The sequence below is a fragment of the Nomascus leucogenys genome, chromosome 15 (genome assembly GCF_006542625.1).
Source record: "Nomascus leucogenys isolate Asia chromosome 15, Asia_NLE_v1, whole genome shotgun sequence".
NCBI classification, from domain to species: Eukaryota; Metazoa; Chordata; class Mammalia; order Primates; family Hylobatidae; genus Nomascus; species Nomascus leucogenys.
In genome coordinates this window covers 79,010,711-79,037,109 of record NC_044395.1, presented here as the reverse complement: position 1 = coordinate 79,037,109, position 26,399 = coordinate 79,010,711, and the positions used below count along the sequence as shown (strand labels likewise).

The following is a 26,399-nucleotide window of genomic DNA, read 5'->3' as shown; positions in this document are numbered from 1 at the left end:
GGCTCAAGTGATCCTCTCACCTCAGCCTTCCAAGTAGCTGGGAATACAGGCATGCACCACCACACCTGGCTAATTTTTGTAGAGGCAGGGATTCTCAATGTTGCTCAGACTGGTCTCAAACTCTTGAGCTCAAGCAGTCCTCCCACTTCAGCCTCCCAAAGTGCTGGGATTACAGGCATAAGCCACTGTGGTGTGCAGCCAATAGTTTTAGATTCACATCTGTTCCTGAGGCTTTCTCCCTGCTCCCTATTCTTCCTTCTTCAATCAGGCTAAGAGCTCCTGGAGAAATGGAACACCTGATTCAGTGAGGGTGACAAATAATTATGAGTATGTTCGTGCCTGGGTCCTGGGTAGGATGGAGTGGGGGAGGTCAAAGCCATCTTGGCTGGCTGGCCAGGCTTCGAACAGCAGGGGGCGCTGTAGGGGGAGTCCCGCCCGGTGTGCCGGGCGCTCTGGCACTAGGGCGCTGGTCGTCTCCTCCGCAGCTTCCGGCACGGACCTCGAGCGCGGGACGCGGCAAAGTCATGGATCGCAACCCCTCGCCGCCGCCGCTGGGTCTCTACAAGGAGGAGGAGGAGGAGGAGGTGGCCGGTGGAGACTGCATAGGGAGCACGGTCTACAGCAAACACTGGCTCTTCGGCGTCCTCAGCGGACTCATCCAGGTGTGGAAACTCGCGCCACGCGTGGGCTCTTCCCACATCCCCCAGGCACCGGGGCTCCGCCTCTGGCGGCTCCTCCTGCCCCGGGAGCCGCCATCCCCACAAAGTACCCCTCCCGAGGCGTGCGCTGCGGGACCTCGCTCCTTGCGTTTCGCCGGCCGCTGCGGACCCCAAAACTATCTGGGCCCCCTCGGGGTCTCTCGACACAAAGGGAAGTATAATGTTAGGGATGCTGAAATACTTGCCGTTCTATTTTGCTTTCGCAAGTTCTCTAAAAATACATGATCGTGTAACTGCATTGCTCGGGTTTTGCTCCCCATCCCCACTGTCATTTCTGAAGCCCAGGTCCTTAATTTATATATTTTATGGACTATCGTTGTAATAGAATAAATGGTGACTTTAGGGTTATGCAACTTTTATATAAAAAACGTGGCTTCTGACCAGGCGCGGTGGCTTACGCCTGTAATCCCAACACTTTGGGAGGCCGAGGCAGAAGGATCGCTTGAGCCAGGAGTTTGAGACCAGCCTGGGCAACATAGACCTGGTTTCTACAAACTTAAAAAAAAAAAAATAGCCGGTCGTGACGGTGCACGCCTGTAGTCCCAGCGACTCAGGAGGCTGAGGCTGGAGGATCGCTTGAGCCTGAAGTTGGAGGCTGCAGTGAGCTATGATCCAGCTACCGCACTCCAGGCTGGGGGACAGAGTGAGACCCTGTCTCAAAAAAACACCAAAAAAACAAAAAACGCAGCTTCATTACCCACTAGCTGCAGGTCACCTAACGGCTCAGAACCTCTATTTGTCTCTTAATTTCTATAAAATGGGATTATAATATTTATATTATTATATATAGGATTATTGTGTAGGTTAAGTGAGATTATAATGGCAATAGAGTGCTTAGCATGGTGTTTGGCTTATAGGAGGCTGTCAGTAAATGTGAGTTTTCTTCTCCCCATGTTTCCCTAATTGGTTCCTCTGCTTCTCTTGTCTATCCTCTCCAGTCAATTTTCTACACAGCTGCCAGAATAATCTTCTTTAAAGACAGGGCTATTCATGATACTGCTCTTAGTTCTCTTTGCCTGGGAGAAAAATGCGTGTTTCTTGAAGCTTGGAATCCGGGGCTGTTTGTACATTTTCCTGCCTCATCTTCTCGTGATACACTGTGTTCCATCAACACCGAACTGTTCAGCATCCCCAAACATGCTAGGCCCTTTCTTAACTCTGAACTCTTGTGCTTTCCTCTGAGTACTCACTTCTCTCCTTCTTCACATGACAAACTACTATTCTTCCTTTAAAATTTAGCTTAAATGTCAACACCTAAGAGAAGGTTCCCCATCTTCTCCCAGGAATAGGTCATTGGTCCATCATTTTTGCTACCACAACTCTGTCCACAATTCAGTTGCATCACTTTGCCTTTTCTAATATGACTATCCCTTTACATGTCTTTCCCCACTAGATCCTAAAAGTTAAAAAAAAAAAAAAAGCTTAAACGTAAGGGATTATATCTTACTCGTCTTTGTATATCTACCCCAGTGCCTAGCAACAGTATTTACTTTGTGAATGTTGAAAGAATAGATCTACCCAAGGCACTACGGTTTTAAAAAATTTTTGCAAGAGAAGATACTTTGCTGATAGCTTCTTTGTGACTTCTAAACGATTATGGGTTAATATTAAAGTAAGTCCTCACTTAACATCAGTAGGTTCTTGGAAATTGTGACTTTAAGCAAAATTACTGATAATGAAACCAATTTTACCATAGCTAATTGATATAAACAAGAGTTAAGTCCCTGTGGCATACTTCTGGACACAAGAACATCACCAAACTTCTAAATGAGGACCTAAAACACTTCTAATATTAAACATTGAGATAAATGTGAGCTATAAATACATTTAGGAAAGGTTAATAAAAACAAGATAATTATTTACCCAATTTTGGTGAGTTAGTGAGTGATGGTGGTTGTAGTGATTATCACTACAACCTTTATTCTTTGATTGTGTTAAATCAAGGAATAAATGTTTACAAAGCAAAAATGACCACCTCTTACTACTGTACAGTCCAAAAACAATAACAAATAAGGCAGGCTTACTGAGCACTTTCCTACCACATAATTATTGTTGTGCATCTCTATGATTATTGTCTTCTTTACAGATTTTTGTTTTATAATAATTTTGTATTCATCCATTTCACAACCCACTTGCTCTGGTTCAGGGTTGAGGGTGGCTGGAGCCTGTACCAGCAGCTCAAGGTGCAAGGCAGAAACCAGCCCTGGACAGGATGCCATCCCATCACAGGTACACACACACCCACACTCACTCAAATTGGGACCATTTAGACACCAGTTATGCTAATGTGCAAATCTGGGGGATGTAGGAGGAAACTAAAGTATCTGGAACAGACTCATGCACACTTGGGGAGAACATGCAAACTCCACACAGAAGGTGGCCCTGGCCAGGAATCAAATTTTTTTCTCATCAGCGTTACAAGGAAATGTTATTTGATCACCTGCTGTATTTGGGTACCTGGTTAGTATTGTAGACAACTTTTATTCATGTTTTCTTTGTTTATGTTTCTGAAGATTGTTAGCCCTGAAAACACCAAATCTCGCTCAGATGATGAGGAGCAGCAGACGGAGCTTGATGAAGAAATGGAGAATGAAATTTGCAGAGTATGGGATATGTCAATGGATGAGGTATGAGGCTGGAAACAAAACTCTGAAAAGACTGTTGGGTGAGGAGATGGTGAATGGATGTTTTAAAAACGGTTCAGTCCTTCACTCTGGGGAAAGGCTTTATCTCCTGTCTTTAATCACACCCGTATATGATATAGGGAATGAGATCCCAGGAGCTATAAATGCTTAACTTCTGTCTTTGAGGCTGGAGGATCTGAGCTCTCAATAGATTTGGACTAAATACATAGCTCTTATGAATGTATTCCTACACACATGTAGGCCGGGAAAGTTCTGATACCTACCTACCTACCTAAAGAGAACTCTGGCCATATGTTTGAGAGCAGGTTAGGAGTTAGAAGACCACTAATATACCATGATAATATTAGAAGGAAAGGACAATAAATAGTTATATGTCTATAATTGCAATGTTAATCATTGTGTTTTAATATCTGTATTCTATAGCTCAAAAGCATTTTCATGTGTAGTATTCTATTTGATCTTCACAAAAACCCTGTGATGTAGGTAGTACACTTATTTTACAGTTAAGAAAATAGAGGCCAAAAGACATTAAATGACCTATGTAATCTCTCTTGATTTATTACCTGGACTTTTGCAGTAGCTTCCTGATTAAAATCCTTGTTTTAGTGTCTTTCACCTCCTTTCTGTCCTCTACATTGCCACCTGTGTTACCTTTTTTTCCAGAAATACAGACTTAATTGTACTCATTTTCTTAAAAATTGTCAATGGCTATTCATTGTTTCAGTCATTTTATTTAAAACTTTATTGAGGTATAATTAACACAAAAAAACTGCATATTGTTTTGAAGTGTCATTGACATTGATTTTTTTTTTTTTTGAGATGGAGTCTCTATCACCCAGGCTGGAGTACAGTGGTGCCATCTCAGCTCACTGTAACCTCCACCTTCAGGGCTCAAGTGATTCTCCTGCCATAGCCTCCAGAGTAGCTGGGAGTACAGGTGTGCGCCACGAATCCCTGCAAATTTTTATATTTTTGGTAGAGACAGGGTTTTACTCTATTGGCGAGGCTGGTCTCGAACTGCTGACCTCAAATGATCCACCCGCTTCGGCCTCCCAAAGTGCTGGGATTATAGGCATGAGTCACCACACCCATCACCCCTAAAAGTTTCTTTACGGTCCTTGGTAGTCTCTTCCTCTTGCCTCTCCATTCCTCCATCCTCTCCAGGCAACCACTGATCTGCTTTCTGTCACTACAGATTAGTGTGTATTCTAGAGTTTTATATAAATGTGCTCATATTCTTTTTTTGGTCTGGCTCTTTTATACAGCATAATTATTTTGAGATTCATCCATGTTGTGTATATCAGTGGCTTTTTTTTTTTTTTTAAATTGCTGAATGGTATTCCATTATATGTATATAACACAATTTATTTTTTACCTGTTGATGAATGTTGGAGTTGTTTAAGGTTTATTACAGATAAAGCTGTTGTGAACTTTTGTATACAAGTGTGTATGGACATATACTTCTTTTTCCCTTGGGTGAATACCTAGAGTGGTGTGTTAGTCCATTTTCATGCTGCTATAAGGAAATACCTGAGACTGGGTAATTTATAAAGGAAAGAGGTTTAATTGACTCTCAGTTCAGTATGGCTGGGGAGGCCTCAGGAGACTTACAATCATGGCAGAAGGGGAAGGGGAAGCAGGAACCTTCTTCACACGGTGGCAGGAAGGAGAAGTGCAAGCAGGGGAAATGCCAGACACTTATAAAACTATCAGATCTCATGAGACTCACTCATTATCATGAGAACAGCGTGGGGGAAACCACCCCCATGATTCACTTACCTCCACCTAGTCTTGCCCTTGATACATGGAGATGATGGGGATTGCAATTCAAGGTCAGATTTAGGGGAGGACAGAGAGCCAGACCATATCAAGTGGCATGGCTGGATCATATGGTAGGTGTATGCTTAACTTTTTAAGAAACTTTCAAATTGTTTTCCTAAGCAGTTTTTACCATTTTACATAACCACAAGCGGTGTATGAGACATAATTCCAGGTCCAGTTTCTCCTCAACCTCACCAACACTTAGTATGTTCAGTCTTCTTAATTTTAGCCATGCTAATAAGTATGTAGTGATAACTCATTGTGATTATAATTTGGACTTCCTTAATTCCTAATGATGAGTATCTTTTCATGTGTTTATTTGTACTCTGTGTATCTTTTTTGGTGAAGTACCTGTTTGAATCTTCTGCCTGCTTTTTAATTGTGGTGTTTTCTTACATTTTCTTCTAAAAGTTTTATAATTTTAGGTTTTACATATAAGTCTGTGATCCATTTTGAGTTGATTTTTGTATAGTATATGGTGCAAGGATGGATTGAAGTTTTTTTTTTGCCTATGGATATTCAGTTGTTCAAGTTCATTTGTTGAAAAGACGATCCTTTCTCCACTAATTGCTTTTGTGTCTTTGTCAAAAATCAGTTGTCCACATACTTTATACTTTGAAATCCTTTCTTTTTAAAGATAGACATCTAGCACTATAAAATTTTCCCTAAATATTTATGCTTTACCAGTATTCCACAATTTCTGATATGCTGTGTTTACAATTTTTTTTGAGACAGAGTCTTGCTCTGTATTTTTTGTAGAGATGGGGTTTTGCCATGTTGGCCAGGCTGGTCTTGAACTCCTGGCCTCAAGTGATCCGCCTGCCCCGGCCTCCCAAAGTGCTGGGATTACAGGCGTGAGCCACCATGACCGCAGAAGTTCAGAATACTGTCTAATATTCTTTACTTTTTCTTTGGTTCATAATAAGTTTCAAATATTTGGGAATATTTCAGTTATCTTTCTGTTGCTGTGATTGGTGAGCACTGAATCCTTTTAAATGTGTTGAGACTTGTTTTATAGCCCAGAATATGGTTTTAAGTGAACACGGTAAATATTCCATGTTCACTTAAAAAGCACGTGTGTTCTGCTGTTGCTGGGTGGAGTATCTTATTCTCAATGTCAGATCAGGTTGGCTGAGAGTATTGCTCAGATCTACTTTCTATTCTACAACTATTGATAAATTATGGTTAAACAAATTTTTTAAAAAAGAAAACCTGTGTTTTAAATAACTCTTAGGGTGAAAATCTCAGTTTTAAAATTGAGAAAACAGCGCTAATGTTTGAAGGAGGTTATTGGTGCAGGGCAAAGTCATGTTCTTTGGCCTCCTTTTGCTCCCTTACAAGAGGTGCCCTTGAGGCACCACTCAGAACTGAGCTCTCCACTGACCATTGAGGTCCCTGGCGCAAAATCTAGCGAGTTTATATCTCAGCCTTGTCTCCTATAGTTCTGTAACCATGAATTCAGTGTGTGAGGACCAGAGACCTCCAGATACTTCCTGTACTTTCATGTGTCCATGGGCACTATTTGTGCCACTCTGCTTAGAATGGCTTCCAGCTGGCAAAATCCTTCTCATTGTTTATGGTCCGGCTTCAATGTCACCTCCTCTGTGATGCCACCCCAGACACTCCAGTCAGAATTAACCTCTCTTGTTTCAGTGTTCCCACAGAATTGCTTTACTCTGTTACATGTGTCCTCTGATGGATTTAAATTCCTTCTCATCAAAGCATAATGTCACCCCTTCCGAAATACCTTCTTCAATGTCATGTCTAAAGTAACCTGCTTTATCTTGGTTTCTAGCACATAGCATCTTATTTTCTTTGTAGCATTTAGAAATTGTGTAGTTTAGTTGTTTTATATTTATTGTTTGTTCATTTCTTTAGAATGAAAATTCCATGGGACTGAGCCCTTGTTTAGCTTGTTCACTGATGTGTCCCCAGAACCTAAAACAGTGCCTATTAGGTTTTTCAGAAAATATTTGGGGGGTAATGAATGAATAGATGAATACCTGAGAGGTAGCATGTTGTGCTGGTTAAGAACATAGTCTTGCTGGGTACTTGCCTGTGTTCCCAGCTATTTGGGAGGCTGAGGCAGGAGGATCACTTGAGCCCAGTAGTTGGAGGCTGCAGTGAGCTATGATAATGCCTGTGAATCTGTGAATAGCCGCTGCTCCAATATGGACAGGATAGCAAGACCCCCATCTCTTTTAAAAAACAAGACCATAGGCTCAAATCAGACTCATATGGGTTCAAATCCTAGCTTTGCTCTACTGAGACTGTATAATCTTGGGCAGGTTGCTAAACTTTTTAAACTTCAGAGTGCTTATGAGTGTAATGGGGCTAATAATGATAACTAGTTGATAGAGTTGTTTTGAGAATTAAATGAGATAGCATGCAAGCCACTTCACTGTGCCTGGCATTTAATACTTGTTCAATGAATGTTAATTTTATTACTGTTGGTGTTGATATTGTTAGGCCACCCTTGTGCTACTCCAGGAATTACCATTAAATTTAAAAATTTCTGCATGTGACAAAGAATTGCCCACAGGACAGCTTGATCACTTACAGTGAAGAGAATCTGCCATTATAACTTTCAGTTTAGAGTGTATCTTTGAAAATACTATTTTCTCTGACCATGGTCTTTTAGTAAGTAGAGTGTGTCGCAGTCAGTTGTCTGGCAGGTTACTGGTTTCAGTTGCTGTGCAGGATAATTGCCTCTCTCTTTGAGATGTTCCAGGGCCCTTAATTTTTACATAAGCCGTGCAGCTTATATTTTAAGTTAAGGCTTCTCAAATATACACCTCAAATTTCGTGAAAATCTGAAGCAGTGGACAGCCAGAAACTTAATTTTATTTGTATATTTTACATTGCAAGTCCCCAAGCAAACTGACTTAGCTTTTGTATCTTACATTCCTAGGTGAGATTTGGCCCATTTGGGGCCACATGTCCACTCACATGTCACCTGTGTGATGCCCTTTTAGGCACTGTGGCAGACTCTGTAGGAAGAAGTTATGAGGCTGCCACAGTTACATTGTGATCAGAATTTTTATTCTGTTGATGATTTTGAAAACACAAGTTCTGGTTTTGGACAGAACCCTATAGCAGTTCTTGACTTCTTTCCCCTACCGTGTTTTAAGCTCTTGGAGGACAAGAAGGAATTTTGTTTTTGTTTGAGACAAAGTCTCACTCTGTCGCCCAGGCTGGAGTGCAGTGGCGAGATCTCAGCTCACTGCGCCCTCTGCCTCATGGGTTCAAGCAATCCTTCTACCTCAGCCTCCTGAGTAGCTGGAACTACAGATGGTACACCACTATGCTCAGCTAATTTTTGTATGTTTTGTAGAGATGGTGTTTCACTGTGTTTGCCTAGGCTGGTCTCGAACTCCTGGGCTCAAGTGATCCACCTGCCCTGGCCTCCCAAAGTGTTAGGATTACAGGTGTGAGCCACCTTGCCCAGCCAAGTTTTACTTTTTTTTTTTTTTTTTCCTTTTTTTCTCCCTGTGTTGCCCAGGCTGGAGTACAGTGGCAAAGTCATGGCTCACTGCAACCTCGACCTCCCCGGGCTCAAGTGATCCTCCCACCTCAACCTCCCAAGTAGCTGGGACTGCAGGCATGTGCCACCACACCTGGCTAATTTTTGTATTTTTTGTGGATATGGGTTTTCACTATGTTTCCCCAAGCTGGGCTCAAGTAATCCACCCACCTCGGCCTTCTAACCAGCCTCCCAAAGTGTTAGGATTACAGGTGTGAGCCACTGTGCCCAGCGTGTTGCTTTTTTCCCTTGTCCCCCACTTCTAGCTCAATACCTGATAGGTAATCACCAAATGTGTTTGAATGTGTTTAATGAGAATTCCTAGTGGGCAGAAAAATTATTAAGGTAAATAGAGTTGGGGCAGAAAAGAGTGGGATAATCCTCTGGAGTATTGTAGGTAGTTTAGATTTGTTTATGAAATTGTTCCATTGTCTGGGACCAGTTACCATAAAGACTCTCTAACATCACTTTTGTCTGTTGACACAGTTCCTAAGCCTGTGTTTTTTTTTTTTCTTGTGTCTAAAATTCTAATTTCATTTTATTTTTTTATTTTTTTTGGAGACAGAGTCTCTCTCTGTCACCCAGGCTGAAGTGCAGTGGCGTGATCTCGGCTCACTGCAACCTCTGCCTCCTGGGTTCTAGCGATTTGCCTGCCTCAGCCTCCTGAGTAGCTGGGACTATAGGCGCATGCTGCCATGTCTGGCTAATTTTTTTGTGTTTTTAGTAGAGACAGGGTTTCACCATGTTTCCCAGGCTGGTCTTGAACTCCTGAGCTCAGGCAATATGCCAGCCTTGGCCTCCCAAAGTGCTAGGATTACAGGTGTCAGCCACTGCGCCTAGCCTAAAATTCTAATTTTAATATAGAATTTTATGGTTGCCTAAGCTTTGGGGTTTAGGGAGGAATATTCAACATCCAAGCTAATCATCATTTTTCTTTTCAGGATGTGGCTTTATTTCTCCAAGAATTTAATGCTCCTGATATATTCATGGGAGTACTGGCCAAGTCCAAGTGTCCTCGATTAAGAGTAAGTATGTACATTTCTAAAGCCTTCTTTGAAGCAATAAGAACAAATAGTGCTGGATAGTCATTTATTTTTCTCACTTTGATTTTCTTACTGACCATAAATCAACAAATCAGCCTGTAGATGTTAATTGAACATTGCCAGGTCCTAGGTAATTTGCTATTTAAATTTTTTTAATTTTATTTTTGAGACAGGGTCTCACTATGTCTCCAAGGCTTGGAGTGCAGTGGCGTGATCACGGCTCACTGAAGTCTTGACCTCCTGGGCTCAAGGGACCCTCCCACCTCAGCCTCCCAAGTAACCGGGACTGTAGGTGTAAGCCACCACACCCAGCTAATTTTTACTTTTATTTTGTGGAGACAAGGGTCTCCTTATGTTGCCCAGGCTGGTCTTGAACTCCTGGCCTCAAGTGATCCTCCCACCTTGGCCTTCCAAAGTGCTGGATTATAAGTGTGAACTACATGCCTGTAATAATTTAAAATATCAAATTGTTAATAATTTAATAACTTAAAATATCAAATTATTAATAATTTAATAATTTAAAATATCAAATTATTAATAATTTAATAATTTAAAATTATGAGAATCATAGAATTTTAGATTCAGGCCGGACCAGGGAAATTAGCACTTTCATTTACCAGCTGTGGAGATGAGTTAGGCATAACCACTGTTATGCTGCTAGTACGTATCAGAACAAGGAACAGAGCCTGGGCCTCCCATTTTTCAGTTGATTTCTCTTTTTTACTGACAAAATCCACCATTGCTTGAAAATCATTCTAAACTCAGCCTGCTGCTCAAGACTTCTACTCTCTGAACCTAACTCATCTTTCCAGCATAAAATCTGGATAGCCAGATAACCCTTCCGATTTAGCCAGACCTTTCTACTCCCTGTCTCACGCTGTCTCCGTGCCTCCCTTTGTGTGCCTTCTGTCCCCTCTCAGTATTTGCATCTGTTATTCACAGTGGTACTTTTCCTTTCACACCTTCCCAAATAAGTAAGTAAGCTTTCAGTGGTCATTGTTGTTAGTAAACTGCCATGAACAACAGATAAAGACTAAAGGAGAGGCCTTTATATACTGTGCAGTGTACTGTGCTTTATTGCCAATTAAATTGCCATGTGCTATGCATATTGTGGATTAGTAAATATCTGTTCAATAATTATGGAAAACTGCTATTTACTGAATACCTGGTCTTACTGCTATGAGGTATACTTTTAAAAAACTAAATCTTGGGTGAAGATATGTGTTCAGGGTCACACAACTAGGAAAGAATGGAGCTGAGATTTCAGCCTAGGCCTGACTCCAATATAACCACTGTACTGTATTTCCTCTCTTTCAGATTATAAAATGGAGAATTCCATAGTATATTTTTACAAATTGAATGTTGAATTAAAATTCTTATTTAAGCAGAATGTTATCTTTGAATTAGGGCCTGATTAACCATTTTTTCCTTGGTTCCTTACATTAATATAAGATTTGACGATTATGCTATTTTTGTACTGAGTTTTTCTGTCTTAAATATATTTACTCACTACTAGTATATAGAAATAAGCTTATGTCAGGAATGGCACCTTTTAGGAATTAGTCATATTGTTGTATATATCTGCTGGCCACCGTCTGCTGCCACAGTGATTCTCAGCCTTGGCTGCATGTTAGAATCACCTGGGACAGGGGCTCTCAAACTTAAGCATGTCCCCGCATCACTAATTGCTGAGCCTCCCTCCAGAATTTCTAGTCCAGTAGGTCCAGGATTCCTAATATGCTCCCAGGTGATGCTGGTGCTCTGGTGCATTGCCACACTCTGAGAAGCTTTGCCCTAGGGAACTTTTGAAAATCTTGGGTCAGGCCATACCCTAGATGAGTTAAAGCAGAATCTCCAAGTGTGAGACTCTGGGCAGCTTTTAAAGTTCCCCAGGTGATTCCAGTGAACAGCCAAGACAGAAAAACTTGATCTTTGATTGGAAGTTCAGTTATTCCCTCTTTAGTGTATAAGGGAAACGTATGTGGTTTTTTTCTGCCCCTACTCACTCTTAATCTTTTCCCAACATTTGACCACCCACTTTTTATTGAAACTTCATTTCTATAGCTCCTGTGTCACCCCACTGTCGTCTCTGACCTCTTCAGTCACTCGTCTGTCACCTTTCATTGGCTTTTTTCTTTCTTCCTTTTTTATACTGTCCTGAATATGGACTTTTTCTAAGGTGTAGGCCCTGATCCTTTGTTCTCGTTATATTCATTTCCCTTGTGAACTTACGTGTTCTTTACACCTTTAAGTTGCAGCTCTGCCTGTAGGAGCAAAGCCTCGACTTCCCTTCTGATAACTGATGTCACATCTCCAACTTTCTTCAGGCATTCTCTGCTTGCATATCCATACAGTTGTCCGTTGGTATACATGGGGGATGGTTGCAAGACATTCCCCCATACTGAAATCCGCACATACTCAATTCTGCAGTCAGCTCTGTGGAACCTGTGTGTATGAAAAGTCAGCTCTGCATATTACACAGGTTTTGCATCTTGAGGACACTGTATTTTCAGTCCAATTTTGGTTAGAAAAAATCCACCTGTAAGTGGACCCACACATTCAAACCTGTGTTCAAGGGTCAGCTGTACTCTCTAACCCTGAATTCTGTATGTCCTCAGTGATTTATGGTCACACTTAACTGATCATAAAAGTCACCTGGTATATGCTGGGTAAACAATAGCTTTCCAGGCTCTACCCTGGAAATTACGATTCAGTAGATCTGAGATGAGATTTGGAAGTCTGTATTTTTAACAAGCTCCCTGAGTGATTCTTATGTTCCAGCAAGGTTGGAAACACTGTACCATCTGAACTCATTGTAGCCTTTTATGCACTTTCTTTTTTAGTTTTCCTGTCAACGGGACCAATATCACTGACGGGGAAATGAGGCAACTTGAAAGCTAGGAGTCAAGTTCAACTGCTTTCTCCCTTATCCACACACTGGATTATTTTGCTTTCACCTTGAGAGTCTTCCTCAGCTTCATCCTTTTCCATGCCTGAGGGCCCTCTTCCTCTTGCATCTTGATAACTGAGGTGCAGTTTGGAATAGTGGTTAAATGCTCAAGCTCTGGAGCTCTGCCGTGTTCTAGTTGGAGATCTTAAGATCTTAGGCAAGTAGGTTAACTTCTCTGTGCCTTAGTTTCCTCATCTGAAAAAATAGGGATACTATTAGTACCTGTCACCTAAGTTATTATGTGAAATTATACACGGAAAATGCTTAGAGTAATGCCTGGCCATAATGAGTGGTAATAAACTGTTATTACATATTAATTAACTATTACTGAGATAGATTCTTAAGTTCTTTTCAACTTCTTTTCCCTATACGCTAGTCTCCCCTTATCCTTGGGGGTTATATTCCAAGGCCCCCAACGCCTAAAACCGAAGATGGTGCTGAACCCTATTTATAATATGCACAAATTTCCTTTTCCTTCTTCACAGTTTCATGGATGGATTTGTTCTTAGAGATCCTAAGCAACCTCAGCATACATTTTTGTTTTTCTTATGAAGTCAAGAACTTTTACCTTTTCATGTAAAGAAAGCACTTAATGGCGGCTCCTTGGCATATCCAAATTGCCAGCATCACTACTCTTGTGCTTTGGGGTCATTATTAAGTAAAATAAGGGTGACACGAACACAAGTCCTGTGAGATACCATGATGGTCGATCTGATAGCCAAGATGGCTACTAAGTAACTAATGGGCAGGCAGCATATACAGTGTGGATATGTTGAACAAAAGAATGATTCACATCCCGGGTGAGATGGTGCAAGGTTTCATCGTGCTGCTCAGAAAGGCATGCAGTTTAAAACATGAATTGTTTATTTCTAGAATTTTCTATTTAGTACTTTTATACCAAGGTTGACCATGGGTAACTGAAACCATGGATAAAGAGGGTCTACACCAATACATTATGCATTTTGCCACCAGAATAATCTTTCTAAGATACTGTTTCAGTGTGTTGTCTCCCCTCCTTGAGCATCTTCATGATTCCAAATAACTTCCCAGATTAAGTCTAATTCTTCAACATGGCATTCAGAGCCCTTAATCTCAGTCCTTTATACCTGCAGTATTTACCTCATGCTGTTCACCCACTTTGTGCCACAACCAGAGTACTTTATTGTCTACAGTATTCGCCATGTACATGATTTCCTTCCTGCCTTTACTGATACTTTCCCCTTATTTGAACGTCTGTCTTTTGTTTGCATATCTCAGTCCTATCAATCATTTAAAACTCATTTTATCGATAGGAGTTCTTATTGCATAGCTCCTGCCTTTGCCCTTTCTTGTTCTTATGTTTTTCATCCCTTCTCAAATACTGTAAGCTTGTCAAGGTTAGGGTACAGGCAGTATATGTATTTCTTTATTCTGCCTCCCCTCCGCCTTGCCCCAAAACTTGGCTCAGCAAAAGTTTTTGTTCAAGTTGATATTTTTGTTTATGCCTTTCATCTCAGAGCCATTGTGACTTGTAAAATTTGATTTGGCAGGAAATCTGTGTGGGAATTTTAGGTAATATGGCCTGTTTCCGGGAGATATGTGTGTCCATCAGCAGTGATAAAAATCTTGGGTAAGTCTTACTATATAATTATGTTTTTTAATATATTCATTTATATCCTTAAGGAAATTCTAATACATAGGAAAAGTAGCAAATTTGAAAGACAGTCCTTTCTTTGTCTTGATGAACACTCTCTGGGAACTTCGTTGTGTGTTGATAGCTAGGGGCTTCTTCAGGAGGTACTGAAATGATTCAGGATTTAAGCCTGTTTTCTTCAGTAGCAAAGGAACCTGAATTGTCAGCTGGTGGCAGTAAGCCAGATAGGGGAAGAACCAGTGGGCCAAAACTTGGAGATGGGGCAGCCAACTGGAATCCAAAACAGTTTAGGGGCAGGGAATCTGATGACTCAGCTGGAGTCTACAGAAACTAGATTTGTTGAATAATGTCGTCCTGAGAGCTCTGACTTAGAGGGTAAGACTTGCCAACAACTAGAAGATAAAGGGTTGCCTCTGATGAAAAGACTCAGATTTCTGCTTCGAGGCTAGTTCTCTTCTCCATGTGTAAAGTTCTGGGCAGAAGGTTTTTTAATGGAGGAAACCCAAGTGGTTACTGTGTTCTGAGAACACCCCGAAATTTATATGCTGAATTTTGTGAGTGTATTAGTTTTCTAGGCAAAGGGTTCATGGCTTTTAATCAGAATCTCAAAGAAATTTGTACCCAAAATAGGTTAAGAAAACTGTTCCAGGCAGTTTTTGTCAGAGCTGGGGCCGTGAGGGTTTTATCACAGGATTCAAGTACCTGGGTTTCTCAGAAAGAGAGAACTCCTAGTTGTAGAGGGACTTTAAGATCCTAGTTCAGAGTATTTATTCCTCAGTAATTTACTGTCATCCATGGAGCAAATGACTTAAGATTATGTTTGGTCTCTAATGTTCTCTATCAAAAATCCAAAAATGAGAAATGTTAACAAATGTTATAAATTCAATTAAATGCTTGTCTTAATATTAGTATGGTGCAATTTATATTGCTGATGGGATGTAAATTTGTTGAACCACTTTAGAATAGTTGGGCATTATCTGGTCACGTTGGAACATATGCATGTGCTGTGACCAGCTCATAGTGGGCATATATGATAAGAGAAACTGTGCATGTGTGCATCAGGATAACTCTTACAAATATTATAGGAGGATTGCTTGAAATAGCACCAAATTGGAATCAACACAAATGTCCATCAACAGTAGTCTGGAAAAATAAATTGTGTTATTTTCACACAATGGAGTGCTCTGTAGCAATCTGTCGAAGAATAACAGCTAAAGAAACAACATGGGTGGATCTTACATGTATAATTTTCAGCAAATAAATGAAGACTCAATAAGTATAATATAATTTATTTCATCTGTTGTCTCCCCTCCTTGACTGTCTTCATGAATCCAAATAACCTCCCAGATTATGTCTATTTATTCAGCATGTCCTCTTAATCCTTTTACCTGCAGTGTAAAGCAACACCAAAATATATAAAATAATAAAACTATAGAGCAAAGTAAGGAAATGATTGCTGGAAAAATCAGAATGGTCATCATTTCTAGGTGGGAAAGAGAATTGTGATTTGGAATGGACACATGGTGACTATAGAGATGCTGCTCTGTTCTGTTTCTTGGAAACACGAGTGTTTGCTTCATAATTATTAACTATAGATTTGTATCTTTTGAGCTTTTCTGAATATATGCTGTATTTCACAATAAAGATGTTCAAAAAATTAAATGAAAACTGATATTTTAAATGCAAGAAGTGAGGCATATCGGTTAACTTCTTTGTTTTTGTAGGCAGATGTTATTGCACTGTTTGTATGATTCAGACCCACCTACTCTGCTGGAAACAAGCAGGTATGCTTTTCCTTTTATGAATTCTATAAGGTTACTCATAAGAGTAGATAAGAAAAAAAAGTTAATTTTTTATTTTCAAATTTCCTTTACTGTTTTTTTTTTTTTGAAAAGTAGAAATTCAACCCACGTTTACCATGTAGGTTGTTGCTTACTTGCCTTTCCCAGGCAGAAGTGGCCAGTGTTTGGGTTGAAAGGATCCGGGAACATCCAGCTATTTATGATAGCATTTGCTTCATTATGTCAAGTTCAACAAATGGTAAGTCATCGTGTACTCTAGAAAAAAAATGTTTTAAATTGTATTTAATTTTTAGGAAACCAAGTAACTATTTTTAGAAGTCACCTTTTTTAAAAAAGCCTCGAGTGCAAGGTAATGAAGTTTGTTTGAGACAGAATCTTGCTCTGTCACCCAGGTTGGAGTGCAGTAGTGTGATCATAGCCCACTACAGCCTCAAACTCCTGGGCTCAAGGTATCCTTCTGTTAATCTCCCCAATAGCTGGGACTATAGTCATGCACCGCCATGCTCAGCTCATTTTAAAATTTTTTGTAGAGACGGGGTCTCGCTTTCTTGCCTGGGCTGGTTTCCAACTCGTGTGTTCAAGCAGTCATCCAGCCTTGGGCTCCCAAAAGTGTTGGGAGTATAGGTGTAAGCCACCATGTCCAGCTTTTTGTTTGTTTGTTTTTTGGAGAAAGTTTTTTGATTGAAGATATAAAATTTCTTAAACTCCTGGGACAGTGATAAATTCCTCATTTAAAAATGAGGAAAGATAAGCAAATTTAAACATACAAGATAAGTAAATCACCCTTTAGAATAAGTACTGCTTTGGCAAGATTTGGTTTTCTTAGAATAGCTTTAGGAATTTTGCTTAACCCTATTGCTTTTAGCAGTTTGTTTTTCATTTCGATATCTGTTTTATTCTCTGCAGTTGACTTGCTGGTGAAGGTGGGGGAGGTTGTGGATAAGCTCTTTGATTTGGATGAGAAACTAATGTTAGAATGGGTCAGAAATGGGGCTACTCAGCCTCTGGACCAACCCCAGGAAGAGTCTGAAGAGCAGCCAGTGTTTCGGCTTGTGCCATGTATACTTGAAGCTGCCAAACAAGTACGGTAGGTGAGCTCTTTCGTGCAAAATGTTCTGGGAAAATGCAATTGCTAGAAATATTCTCAGATATAAAAGTCTTCTTATATTCCCTACAACAGAATAAAGTATATAGTCACTCCTTGTTATGTTAATTCACTACTACTATTTGTGATGCAACCTGTATAGTGGTTACAAAGTTCCTGTTATATTATCATTTAGCTATAGGCTGTCACTCAACATTAGCTGTGGTTTCTGTCTTACCATATTTTATGTAATTTAAATCAAAGAGAAAACATTTTCTTGTGCTTTATTTTACATTGAACATTTAACAACTTCTTCATAAACGTTGCATTTGTTTTTTTTTTTCTCCTTGTGTTTATATGCCAGTCTTCAATAAGTGACTGATGTTGGGACTCTGATGTCTTGCCAAGAGTGATTACTAAGCCTTACAGGTCATTAAAACTGTTTATTGCTAATCACTAGAAAATTAATTTTTAAATTGATCTGCTTAGTGGTTTGCTTAGTGCATTCTTAGTGCTGAGTAAGCCACATCAAAACCTATTAATTTTGTGTCCTTTATCCAAGTGAGGATTAAATTCATCATCTTTCCCTAAACCTGCTTCACCAGTATTCTCAATCTCAGTAAATGATGTAATCATTATCCTATTTGGATAATCTAGAAGAAATGGAGAAGCCATTACTGAATCTTTCCTGCCCCAGTATTTTCCCATTGCAGTCAACTCCCAACCCTTATTCCTGACTTCCTCTGGGATTCCATCCATGCCAATCAAGCCATTATTGTCTCTCATCTGGAGAACTGCCACATTCTTTTACTTGAATTCCCTGCCTCTATGCTTGCTTTTGCCAAGCCTAGACTTTAAAGCTGTTTTTGCAAAGTATGCACTCATCTCACTCTCATGCTTCAGTCTTTTCAGTTGCCTTCCTTAGGATAAGATCCAGAAAAACAAACAAACAAACAAACAAACACAGCTTGGGTACTACGTACATCACCTGTGTGATGGGACCATCCATATTCCCAAACCTCAGCATCATGCATGTAACAACCCCCAACATGTACCTTCTGAATCCAAAATATAAATAAATAAAATAGGGGAAAAAAGAATGAAATAAATGAAAAATTCTCAAAAAAAAAAAGTACAGCTTATAGACCCAGTAGCGCTATCCTTATTCCTTGTACTCTGCATTTCAGTCATGTGAAGTTTGCTTCACTTCTTCAACTGAACCAGGCTCTCTTGTCTCCAGGCCTTTGCACAGTATGTTTCCTCCACCTCAGACACTTCTTTGCCCCTTCATGTTTCTATGTAAACATCATTTTTCTTGAGATACCTTCCCTGACCCTGCAAACTAAGTCTCCTGGCTTTGTGAAGTTCCTAGCCCTATAGTGCTACGTTAGTACCACTTTATTGTAATTACCCCACTTGCAATCTTCTTTCCTTTTAGAGTATAAACTTTATGAAGGTAGGGATAACATCTTATGCATCTGTTTTCTCAACTCGTAACATAGTGCGTGAAATTTGTAAGTACTTAAATAAACATTTGCCAAACCATCGTTTTAATTGTTCACTGTCTTTTCACTTGTTTGGTTGAAGAACTAAAGATTTTGAGTTTCGAAACTATTTAGATTTTTGAGAATCCAAACGGTTGATCATGAGAATTAGACTTACATGGTTTTAGTATTCTCAGCTACAGAGCTAGGATAATCCTGAGACATTTTCAGAACATCATTATTGTTGATGCATGGTGCAGTGGACCTTACGTTCATACTATAAAAATCGCAGTCATTTTTTGTTCTGATTATTCAAGCAAACCAAAATGATAAAGTATCAACTAGCAGGTTTCTGCATTGTTGCTTTTATGAGATAGAGCCAAAAAGAATTTTTTACTTCTTTTCCTGTGTATGTTGATTATATTATATAATATTTGTTTATTTTTTGCTGTTTCCCCTATTAGAATATAAAAGCTCTAATGAGCACAGAGACTTCGTTCCTTTCCTTGTTTTATCTTCAGCACTTTGAACAGTGGCTGGCAGAGTAATAAACATTTATTGAATGGAAGAATGATTGGAATCCCCTGGACAGTAAAGTTGTTGATTCAGTGCTTTTACTTTTCCTATTTAGTTCTGAAAATCCAGAATGGCTTGATGTTTACATGCATATTTTACAACTGCTTACTACAGTGGATGACGGAATTCAAGCAATTGGTAAGGTGGTTTATCGGGATGCACTACAGTTACTCATTTAATTGTTTGCTGATTTTAAAGTACTGCTTTATTTGTCCTCTTTATTAAGTACATTGTCCTGACACTGGAAAAGACATTTGGAATTTACTTTTTGACCTGGTCTGCCATGAATTCTGCCAGTCTGATGATCCACCCATCATTCTTCAAGAACAGAAAACAGTGCTAGCCTCTGTTTTTTCAGTGTTGTCTGCCATCTATGCCTCACAGACTGAGCAAGAGTATCTAAAGATAGAAAAAGGCAAGTACAGTTTCCCAGGCTCATACTGTTTTTCATTTCATTTATTTCTCCCTTTTAAAAAATGCTTTCATTTCCCTAATTATAAAAATATTACATGCTAAACTTCAAAAATTTATTTTATTATCGTATTTATTTACTTATTTTATTTTTTATTTATTTTTATTTTTTGGAAACAAGAGTCTTGCTCTGTTGCCCAGGCTGGAGCAGTGGTACAATCTTGGCTCACTGTAACCTCTGCCTCCTGGGTTCAAGTGATTCTCGTGCCTCAGCCTCCCAAGTAGCTGGGATTACAGGCGCACACCACTATGCCTGGCTAATTTTTGTATTTTTTCAGTAGAGACGGGGTTTTACCATGTTGGCCAGGCTGGGCTCGAACTCCTTACCTCAGGTGATCCACTCACCTTGGCCTCCCAAAGTGCTGGGATTACAGGCGTGAGCCACCCCACCTGGCCTCTTTACTTATTTTAAAGCCAGAGTCTTATTTTGTCGCCCAGGCTGTAGTGCAATGGCAGGATCATAGCTCACTGCAACCTTGAATTCCTGGGCTCAGGTGATTGTCTCACCTCAGCCTCCTGAGTAGCTGGGACTACAGGCACATGACACCACACCTGGCTAGTTTTTAAATTTTTTGTAGAGACAGGGTCTCACAATCTTGCCCAGGCTTGTCACAAACTCCTGGGCTCAAATGACCCTCCTGCCTTGCCTTCCAGAGTGCTGGGATTACAGGCATGAGCCACTGCACCCTGCCTAAAAATTTATAAAAAATATCAAGGAAACATGATGTTTGTAATCTTACCATCCCACACATGCACATATATTTAATTCTGTTTTTTAGCCAACACTTCATTTAGAAATATAAAATGAGTATTTTCCTATGTAAACATATTCTTTCACAGAATGATTTTTATGACCACAATTAAATTCATGATTCGTTTAGAATTTATTCTGGTGTCACATGTGAAGTGTGGCTTTAATTTTTTTCCCCCCTTTGATAACTTTGGTACTAGTGGTATCAGTTTTTTCCCAGAGGGCTACCTAGTTATCTCAACATCATTTAGTGAATAATCCAGCTTACCCACACTGATTTGAAGTTTCATCATTATTTTTAAAATTCACCTATATATTCTATTCATTTCCATTGCTGTATTCATATATTAGTAGCCATAGTGTTTTTAAATATTAAGGTTTTATGTTTTAATACCTAATAAGGCAAATTCCTCTTCATTCTAAGTTTTCAGAATGTTTTTAACTATTCTTATCACTAACTTTGAGTTCCAAAAACAAAAACTTTCTGACATTTTTGTTGACGTTGTGTTAACTTGATAGAATATGTTATGCCCTTTCATTTGTTCAGGTCTTTTTTTGTGTCCCTCAGTAATGGTTTCTTCATATAGATCTTGGATATTTCTTATTAGTTTCATTCCTAGATATTTTATCTTTTGGGTTTACTATTGTCTATGACATATTTTCTTCCACTATTGTCTATGACATATTTTCTTCCACTGATTATTATTGTTGGAATATATGAAGGCTATTGATTTCTGTATATTAACTTTGTATCCTGTAACCTTACCAAATTCTTACTATTTTTAGTAGTCGTTCCAGTAATAATCTTTGGGCTTTATCTGATAGTGCTTTGGCTTAAATTAGATATATTTTATCACTTGTCTATCTCTGGTTTATTCTTCTTGTCTTTCTGGGTTGCCTAGAATCTCTGGTGTAAAATAATAGTGATGGTAGAAAACATCCTTACCTTCTTCCTGATTTTATTAGGAATAATCCTAGAGTTCCACTGTTAAGCATTATTGGGTATAAGATATGTGTTTTACAGCCAGGTGCTGTGGCTCACACCTATAATCCCAGCACTTTGGGAGGCTGAGGAGGGCAGATTACCTGTGGTTAGGAGTTCAAAGTCAGTCTGGCTAACATGATGAAACCTTGTCTCTGCTAAAAATAAAAAAATTAGCCAGGCTTGGTGGCGCACGCCTGTAATCTCAACTACTCAGAAGGCTGAGGCAGGAGAGTTGCTTGAACTTGGGAGGCGGAGGCTGCAGTGAGCCGAAATTGCGCCATTGTACTCCAGCCTGGGCAACAGAGCAAGACTCTGCACCCCCCCCCCCTCCAAAAACAGATATGTCTTACCATTTAAGGAAATATTAATCCGTTTCTATTTTATTGAGTTTTTAATAAAAAAGGAAAGTTGAATATTTTTAAGATCTTCATTTATAGATACGTTACCTCATTGAGAAGGTGGCATTGAGTACAGTCCTTAGAGAGAGAATGAGGGAGTCATGTGCATACTTGGGGAGAAGAACATTCCAGACAGAGGGAATAGAAAGTGTAAAAGCCCTCAACCAGAAGTATGCCTGGTATCTTTGAGGAGGAACAGTGAGATCCCATGTGGCTGGGGTGGATTTAGCAAAGTAGCACATGGAGCCAGAGAGGTAGAGTATGGAGGGCCTGATTTTGCCTTTTCCTCTGAATGAGGTGGGAAACCATGGTGGGTTTTAAGCAGAAGTTGCATACACATGAGCTGACTTTAATAGGCTGCTGTTTTGATGAGAAATGTAGGGAGTCATGGGTACAAAAGGGACATGAGTTAGGAGGCTTTTAGAGATTCTTGATAATTGACTCATAGCAAGAAATGTTAAAACTTGGAGATGGTAACAGTGGTAGTGGTAGAAAAATCCTGTGAGCTAATTTTTATGTACTTTTTGTAAAGACACGGTTTCGCCATATTGCTCAGGCTGGTCTTGTACTCCTGGGCTCAAGCTACCCGCCCATCTTGGCCTCTCAAAGTGCTGAGATGACAAGCGTGAGCTACCACCCCTGGCCTCCTAGGCTCTTTTGATTGCTGGTGCTTCATTGCTTTAGTTCTCAACTCAGTGTCACCTTGCCAGAGAGCTAGCCCTGCTAGGCTGCTGTGTTATATTCCTCTTTTATTTCCTTCATAGAACTTAACCAAAACCTGAAATAGTCTATTTTATTTACTTATTTGAAAGTATAAAAATGTAAGCCTCTTACAGGCTGACATCTTGCTGATGTTACCACTGTATCTGTAATACCCAAAATAATAATGTCTAGCACTAATTCAGTACATGTGAATGAAAAACCAAACTTAACTGGCCAATTCCATGCTTCTTGATTTGTTTATACAGTAGATCTTCCTCTAATTGACAGCCTCATTCGGGTCTTACAAAATATGGAACAGTGTCAGAAAAAAACAGAGAACTCGGCGGAGTCTAACACAGAAGAAACTAAAAAGACTGATTTAACCCAAGATGATTTCCACTTGAAAATCTTGAAGGATATTTTATGTGAATTTCTTTCTAATATTTTTCAGGCATTAACAAAGGTAGGAAAGAAGTATTGATGATGTCATAAGCAAAAGAAAGTGTAGGTTGCTTAACGCTCCAAACTTTATTTTTTTAAAAATATGAAAGTAATATATAATTTGGGAAAATAAAGTAAAATCTTAATATCACCATGAGTTTATAATCTTAAAAACAACTAGCTGATGTGGTTTGATATGTTTATGTGTGACAGACATATGCCTATGTTTGCATGCGTGTATTTTTATAAATGCATTTTTCATATACTTTAACGCAGCATATGCAATTTTTATAGACTACTATTTTCCCTTAACACTATATTATAAGCATTTTTCTTGATTCTAGATGAAAGACTTTTTACTGAGAGCCAGTTTAAACCTAATTTACCAAATAATCAGTTTTCAAAATTTACTGCAAACTTCTCTTAAGGAATATTCTGCCTGAATATGTTCAATGGTTATTAACATTCTTCCTTTGACCATATTTTTTCTATCCATATATTTGGAAAGAAATGTATTATGAGTATGTTATGAATATATTGTACTATGAATATAAAATGTTATAAATATAGCTGTGAAGAATATATTTATTCATACCCACTTAATTTTTTAAAGAGTATTCCTTAAGAAGTTTCTCTTGGCCAGGCGCCCATAATCCCAGCACTTGGGAGGCTGAGGCAGGTGGATCACTTGAGCCCAGGAGTTTGAGACCAGTTTGGACAACATGGCAAAACCTCATCTCTACAAAAAATAAAAAAATTAGCTGGGCATGGTGGCACACGCCTGTGATCCTAGCTACTTGGGAGGCAAAGATGGAAGGATTGCTTGAGCCTAGGAGATCGAGGCTGCAGTGAGCCCAGACTGTGCCACTACACTCCAACTTGAGTGACAGAGTGAGACCCTATCTCAAAAAACAAAATGAAACAAAAAGTTTCTCTTATTCTGATGATTTTTTTTTTTTATTAGTTGTCTTGCTTCCCTTTTCCATATTTGTATTTTCCAGATTTGGGGTTATTACCTTAGCAGGTTTTACAGAATTTAAATTACTGGATTCAACATTATAAATATGAAGATGGCTAAGGCGTAATGGCCATATTTTGTCAAAATGCTATTTACATGTGAAAATGTTGGTTTTACTTGATCCTTATTATTGGGTATTATAATTTTTATGTCAAAGTTTAGGTAATAAATTGTGTCTTACTTTGATTTGCATTTTTAAATTAATGAGATTGAAATATTTGGATGTATATTAATTTTGTTTCCTACTTTTTTATAATTTATCCATTTTGATTATTTGTGTGAATTTCTTGGGTAATAATGTATCTTTTCCATATTTATCGCATGTATTTTTTTCCCATTCTTTGCTGTTGCTTTTGTTTTTTGGAGCAAGGGACATCAATATTTCTTAACTTTTAAGTGGTAGGAACATCAAAGAAAGGTGGGCTGAGAATACACAAGTGCTATGTCATGCAAATTCTTATGTAATATTTAGGGGATTTAGACTTCATCTTGAAGAAACTGAGGAGCTACTAAAGATTTTTTTCTTTTAAGCACCAAGTGATATGATCAGTTTAGAAAGATTACTCCAAAAGCAATAGAGAGGAAGGAGTAGAGAGAGTTGAGGCTGGAGGGCAGGAGATCAACTAACAGGCTCTTGTGGTTGGTAATCTTCAAGAATAATCTGAAAAATGATGGCAGCCTAAACAATGGAATTTTGAATGGAGAGGAGGGTTTGGTGTAAGAGATTTGGTAGAATAGAATTGAGCACTTGCCAGGAGGGGACAGTGGGAGGGGAGAAGGAAAAGTCTTTCTGTGTTCCAAGTTTGTAGTCTCTGTAGCAGGGTGGATGGTGGTGCCCTTCACTAAAATAAAGATGATAGTGGAGAACATGTTTGGGTTACATAAGCCTCCTTGATGTTGGTGGATTCAGGTGGGACATTTGAAATGCCTATGAAGTCAGGAGGAAATTGAATATCCTGATTTGTTTTTATTCACTAGTTAAAGCTTGAAAAATTTTCCTTTTTTGACATTAAATCTTGTTGTTTTAGGAGACAGTGGCTCAGGGAGTAAAGGAAGGCCAGTTGAGCAAACAGAAGTGTTCCTCTGCGTTTCAAAACCTTCTTCCTTTCTATAGCCCTGTGGTGAGTATGAGTAAATGTATAGGTGGCCAAGTTTCGTAGGATTACTAAATGTTTCCAAGTAAGCACTTGATTTCGAGGTCATTGTCAAAAATGATAGTATATACCATTTATATGACTTAACGCCTTTGTCAGATAGATGACTGCTGGAAACAGAAAGCCAAATGTTGTATGTTCTCTCTTAGAAGTGGGAGCTAAACCATTGGATACTATGGACATAAAAATGGGAACAGTAGACACTGGGGACTACAGGAGGAGGGGAGGGAGGGACGGAGGGCAAGGGCTGAAAAACTACCTATTGGGTACTAAGCTCACTGCCTGGGTGACAGGTTCATCTGTGCCTCAGACCTCAGCATCATGTAATATACCTTTGTAACAAACCTGCACATTTAGACAATTAGACTCCTCTGAGTCTACAATAAAAGTTGAGGGAAAAAAAGATGACTACTGGAAAATTCATAATACTATTGGGAGTAACAATTCTAAGAGGAAAAAAATAAGCTCTGAATTTATAGTACTCCTTTCTGTTATGAAGTAGGTAGCATCTATATTAAGCCAAAATCAGATTCTTGGGAATAGTCAGTAAGTTTTTATGGTTCTTCAAATTACATCACATTTCCTACCATTAGAATCAGATTTCAAAATAGGAACTTTTTCAGGAAAATGAAGGACAGAATGTGGGAACAGGCTGTAAAGAGGAGGCAGGGGGAGAAGTACTAGCTCAAGAGTAAAATGGAATGGGAAAGCATAGTCATTTCCTTGAGAATGATTTAGAAGACTGCTTAGGAAGTACTATTACTGTCATCTAGAGATCTGCCAGCATTTCTTTTCCATTGGACCATTTAGAAACCACAGGTAGAGCAATCAGTACCTTAAAGCACATTTTTCTCTTCTGTGTTTGATTTTTTGTTTGTTTGTTTGACTCACAGGTGGAAGATTTTATTAAAATCCTACGTGAAGTTGATAAGGCACTTGCTGATGACTTGGAAAAAAGCTTCCCAAGTTTGAAGGTTCAGACTTAAAACCTGAATTGGAATTACTTCTGTATAAGAAATAAACTTAATTTTTCTCACTGACAGTTGAAATTGACTTAGCTAAAGCCCATATTAGACCATAATTGTCTGGTGTTACATTTTTCTGTCCTAGACTCGTCTCACTTTTTTGACTTTGGAATCTGGGGTTTCACCACTGTCACCCCTCTTTTTATGTGATATTTATCATCCTCAGTTGAGGAA

General features: G+C 39.1%; 1 protein-coding gene across 2 annotated transcripts; it reads left to right on the top strand.

Annotated features, from left to right (window-relative positions):
* The first annotated feature begins 480 nt into the window (after positions 1 to 480).
* On the top strand, positions 481 to 26,242 carry SAAL1 (serum amyloid A like 1). Of its 2 annotated transcripts, none has more exons than XM_030829520.1 (12): positions 481 to 662; positions 3,233 to 3,346; positions 9,650 to 9,733; positions 14,231 to 14,310; positions 16,059 to 16,118; positions 16,259 to 16,374; positions 17,043 to 17,223; positions 19,336 to 19,418; positions 19,507 to 19,695; positions 22,857 to 23,050; positions 25,075 to 25,167; positions 26,094 to 26,242. In XM_030829520.1, the coding sequence occupies exons 1-12, from the start codon at positions 525 to 527 to the stop codon at positions 26,184 to 26,186; spliced, it is 1,425 nt and encodes a 474-aa protein (XP_030685380.1). In that variant the 5' UTR covers positions 481 to 524; the 3' UTR covers positions 26,187 to 26,242. The 2 variants fall into 2 exon arrangements, with proteins under 2 accessions (XP_030685380.1, XP_030685379.1); XM_030829519.1 differs by having other exon boundaries at positions 22,854 to 23,050.
* Positions 26,243 to 26,399: the final 157 nt, after the last annotated feature.

Coding starts and splice junctions, on each gene's coding strand:
- SAAL1 (XM_030829519.1), top strand. CDS start 525: ATGGATCGCAACCCCTCGCCGCCGCCGCTGGGTCTCTACAAGGAGGAG. Junction 16,119..16,258: donor ACTCTGCTGGAAACAAGCAG/GTATGCTTTTCC, acceptor TTTACCATGTAG/GTTGTTGCTTACTTGCCTTT. Junction 19,419..19,506: donor TGACGGAATTCAAGCAATTG/GTAAGGTGGTTT, acceptor CTCTTTATTAAG/TACATTGTCCTGACACTGGA.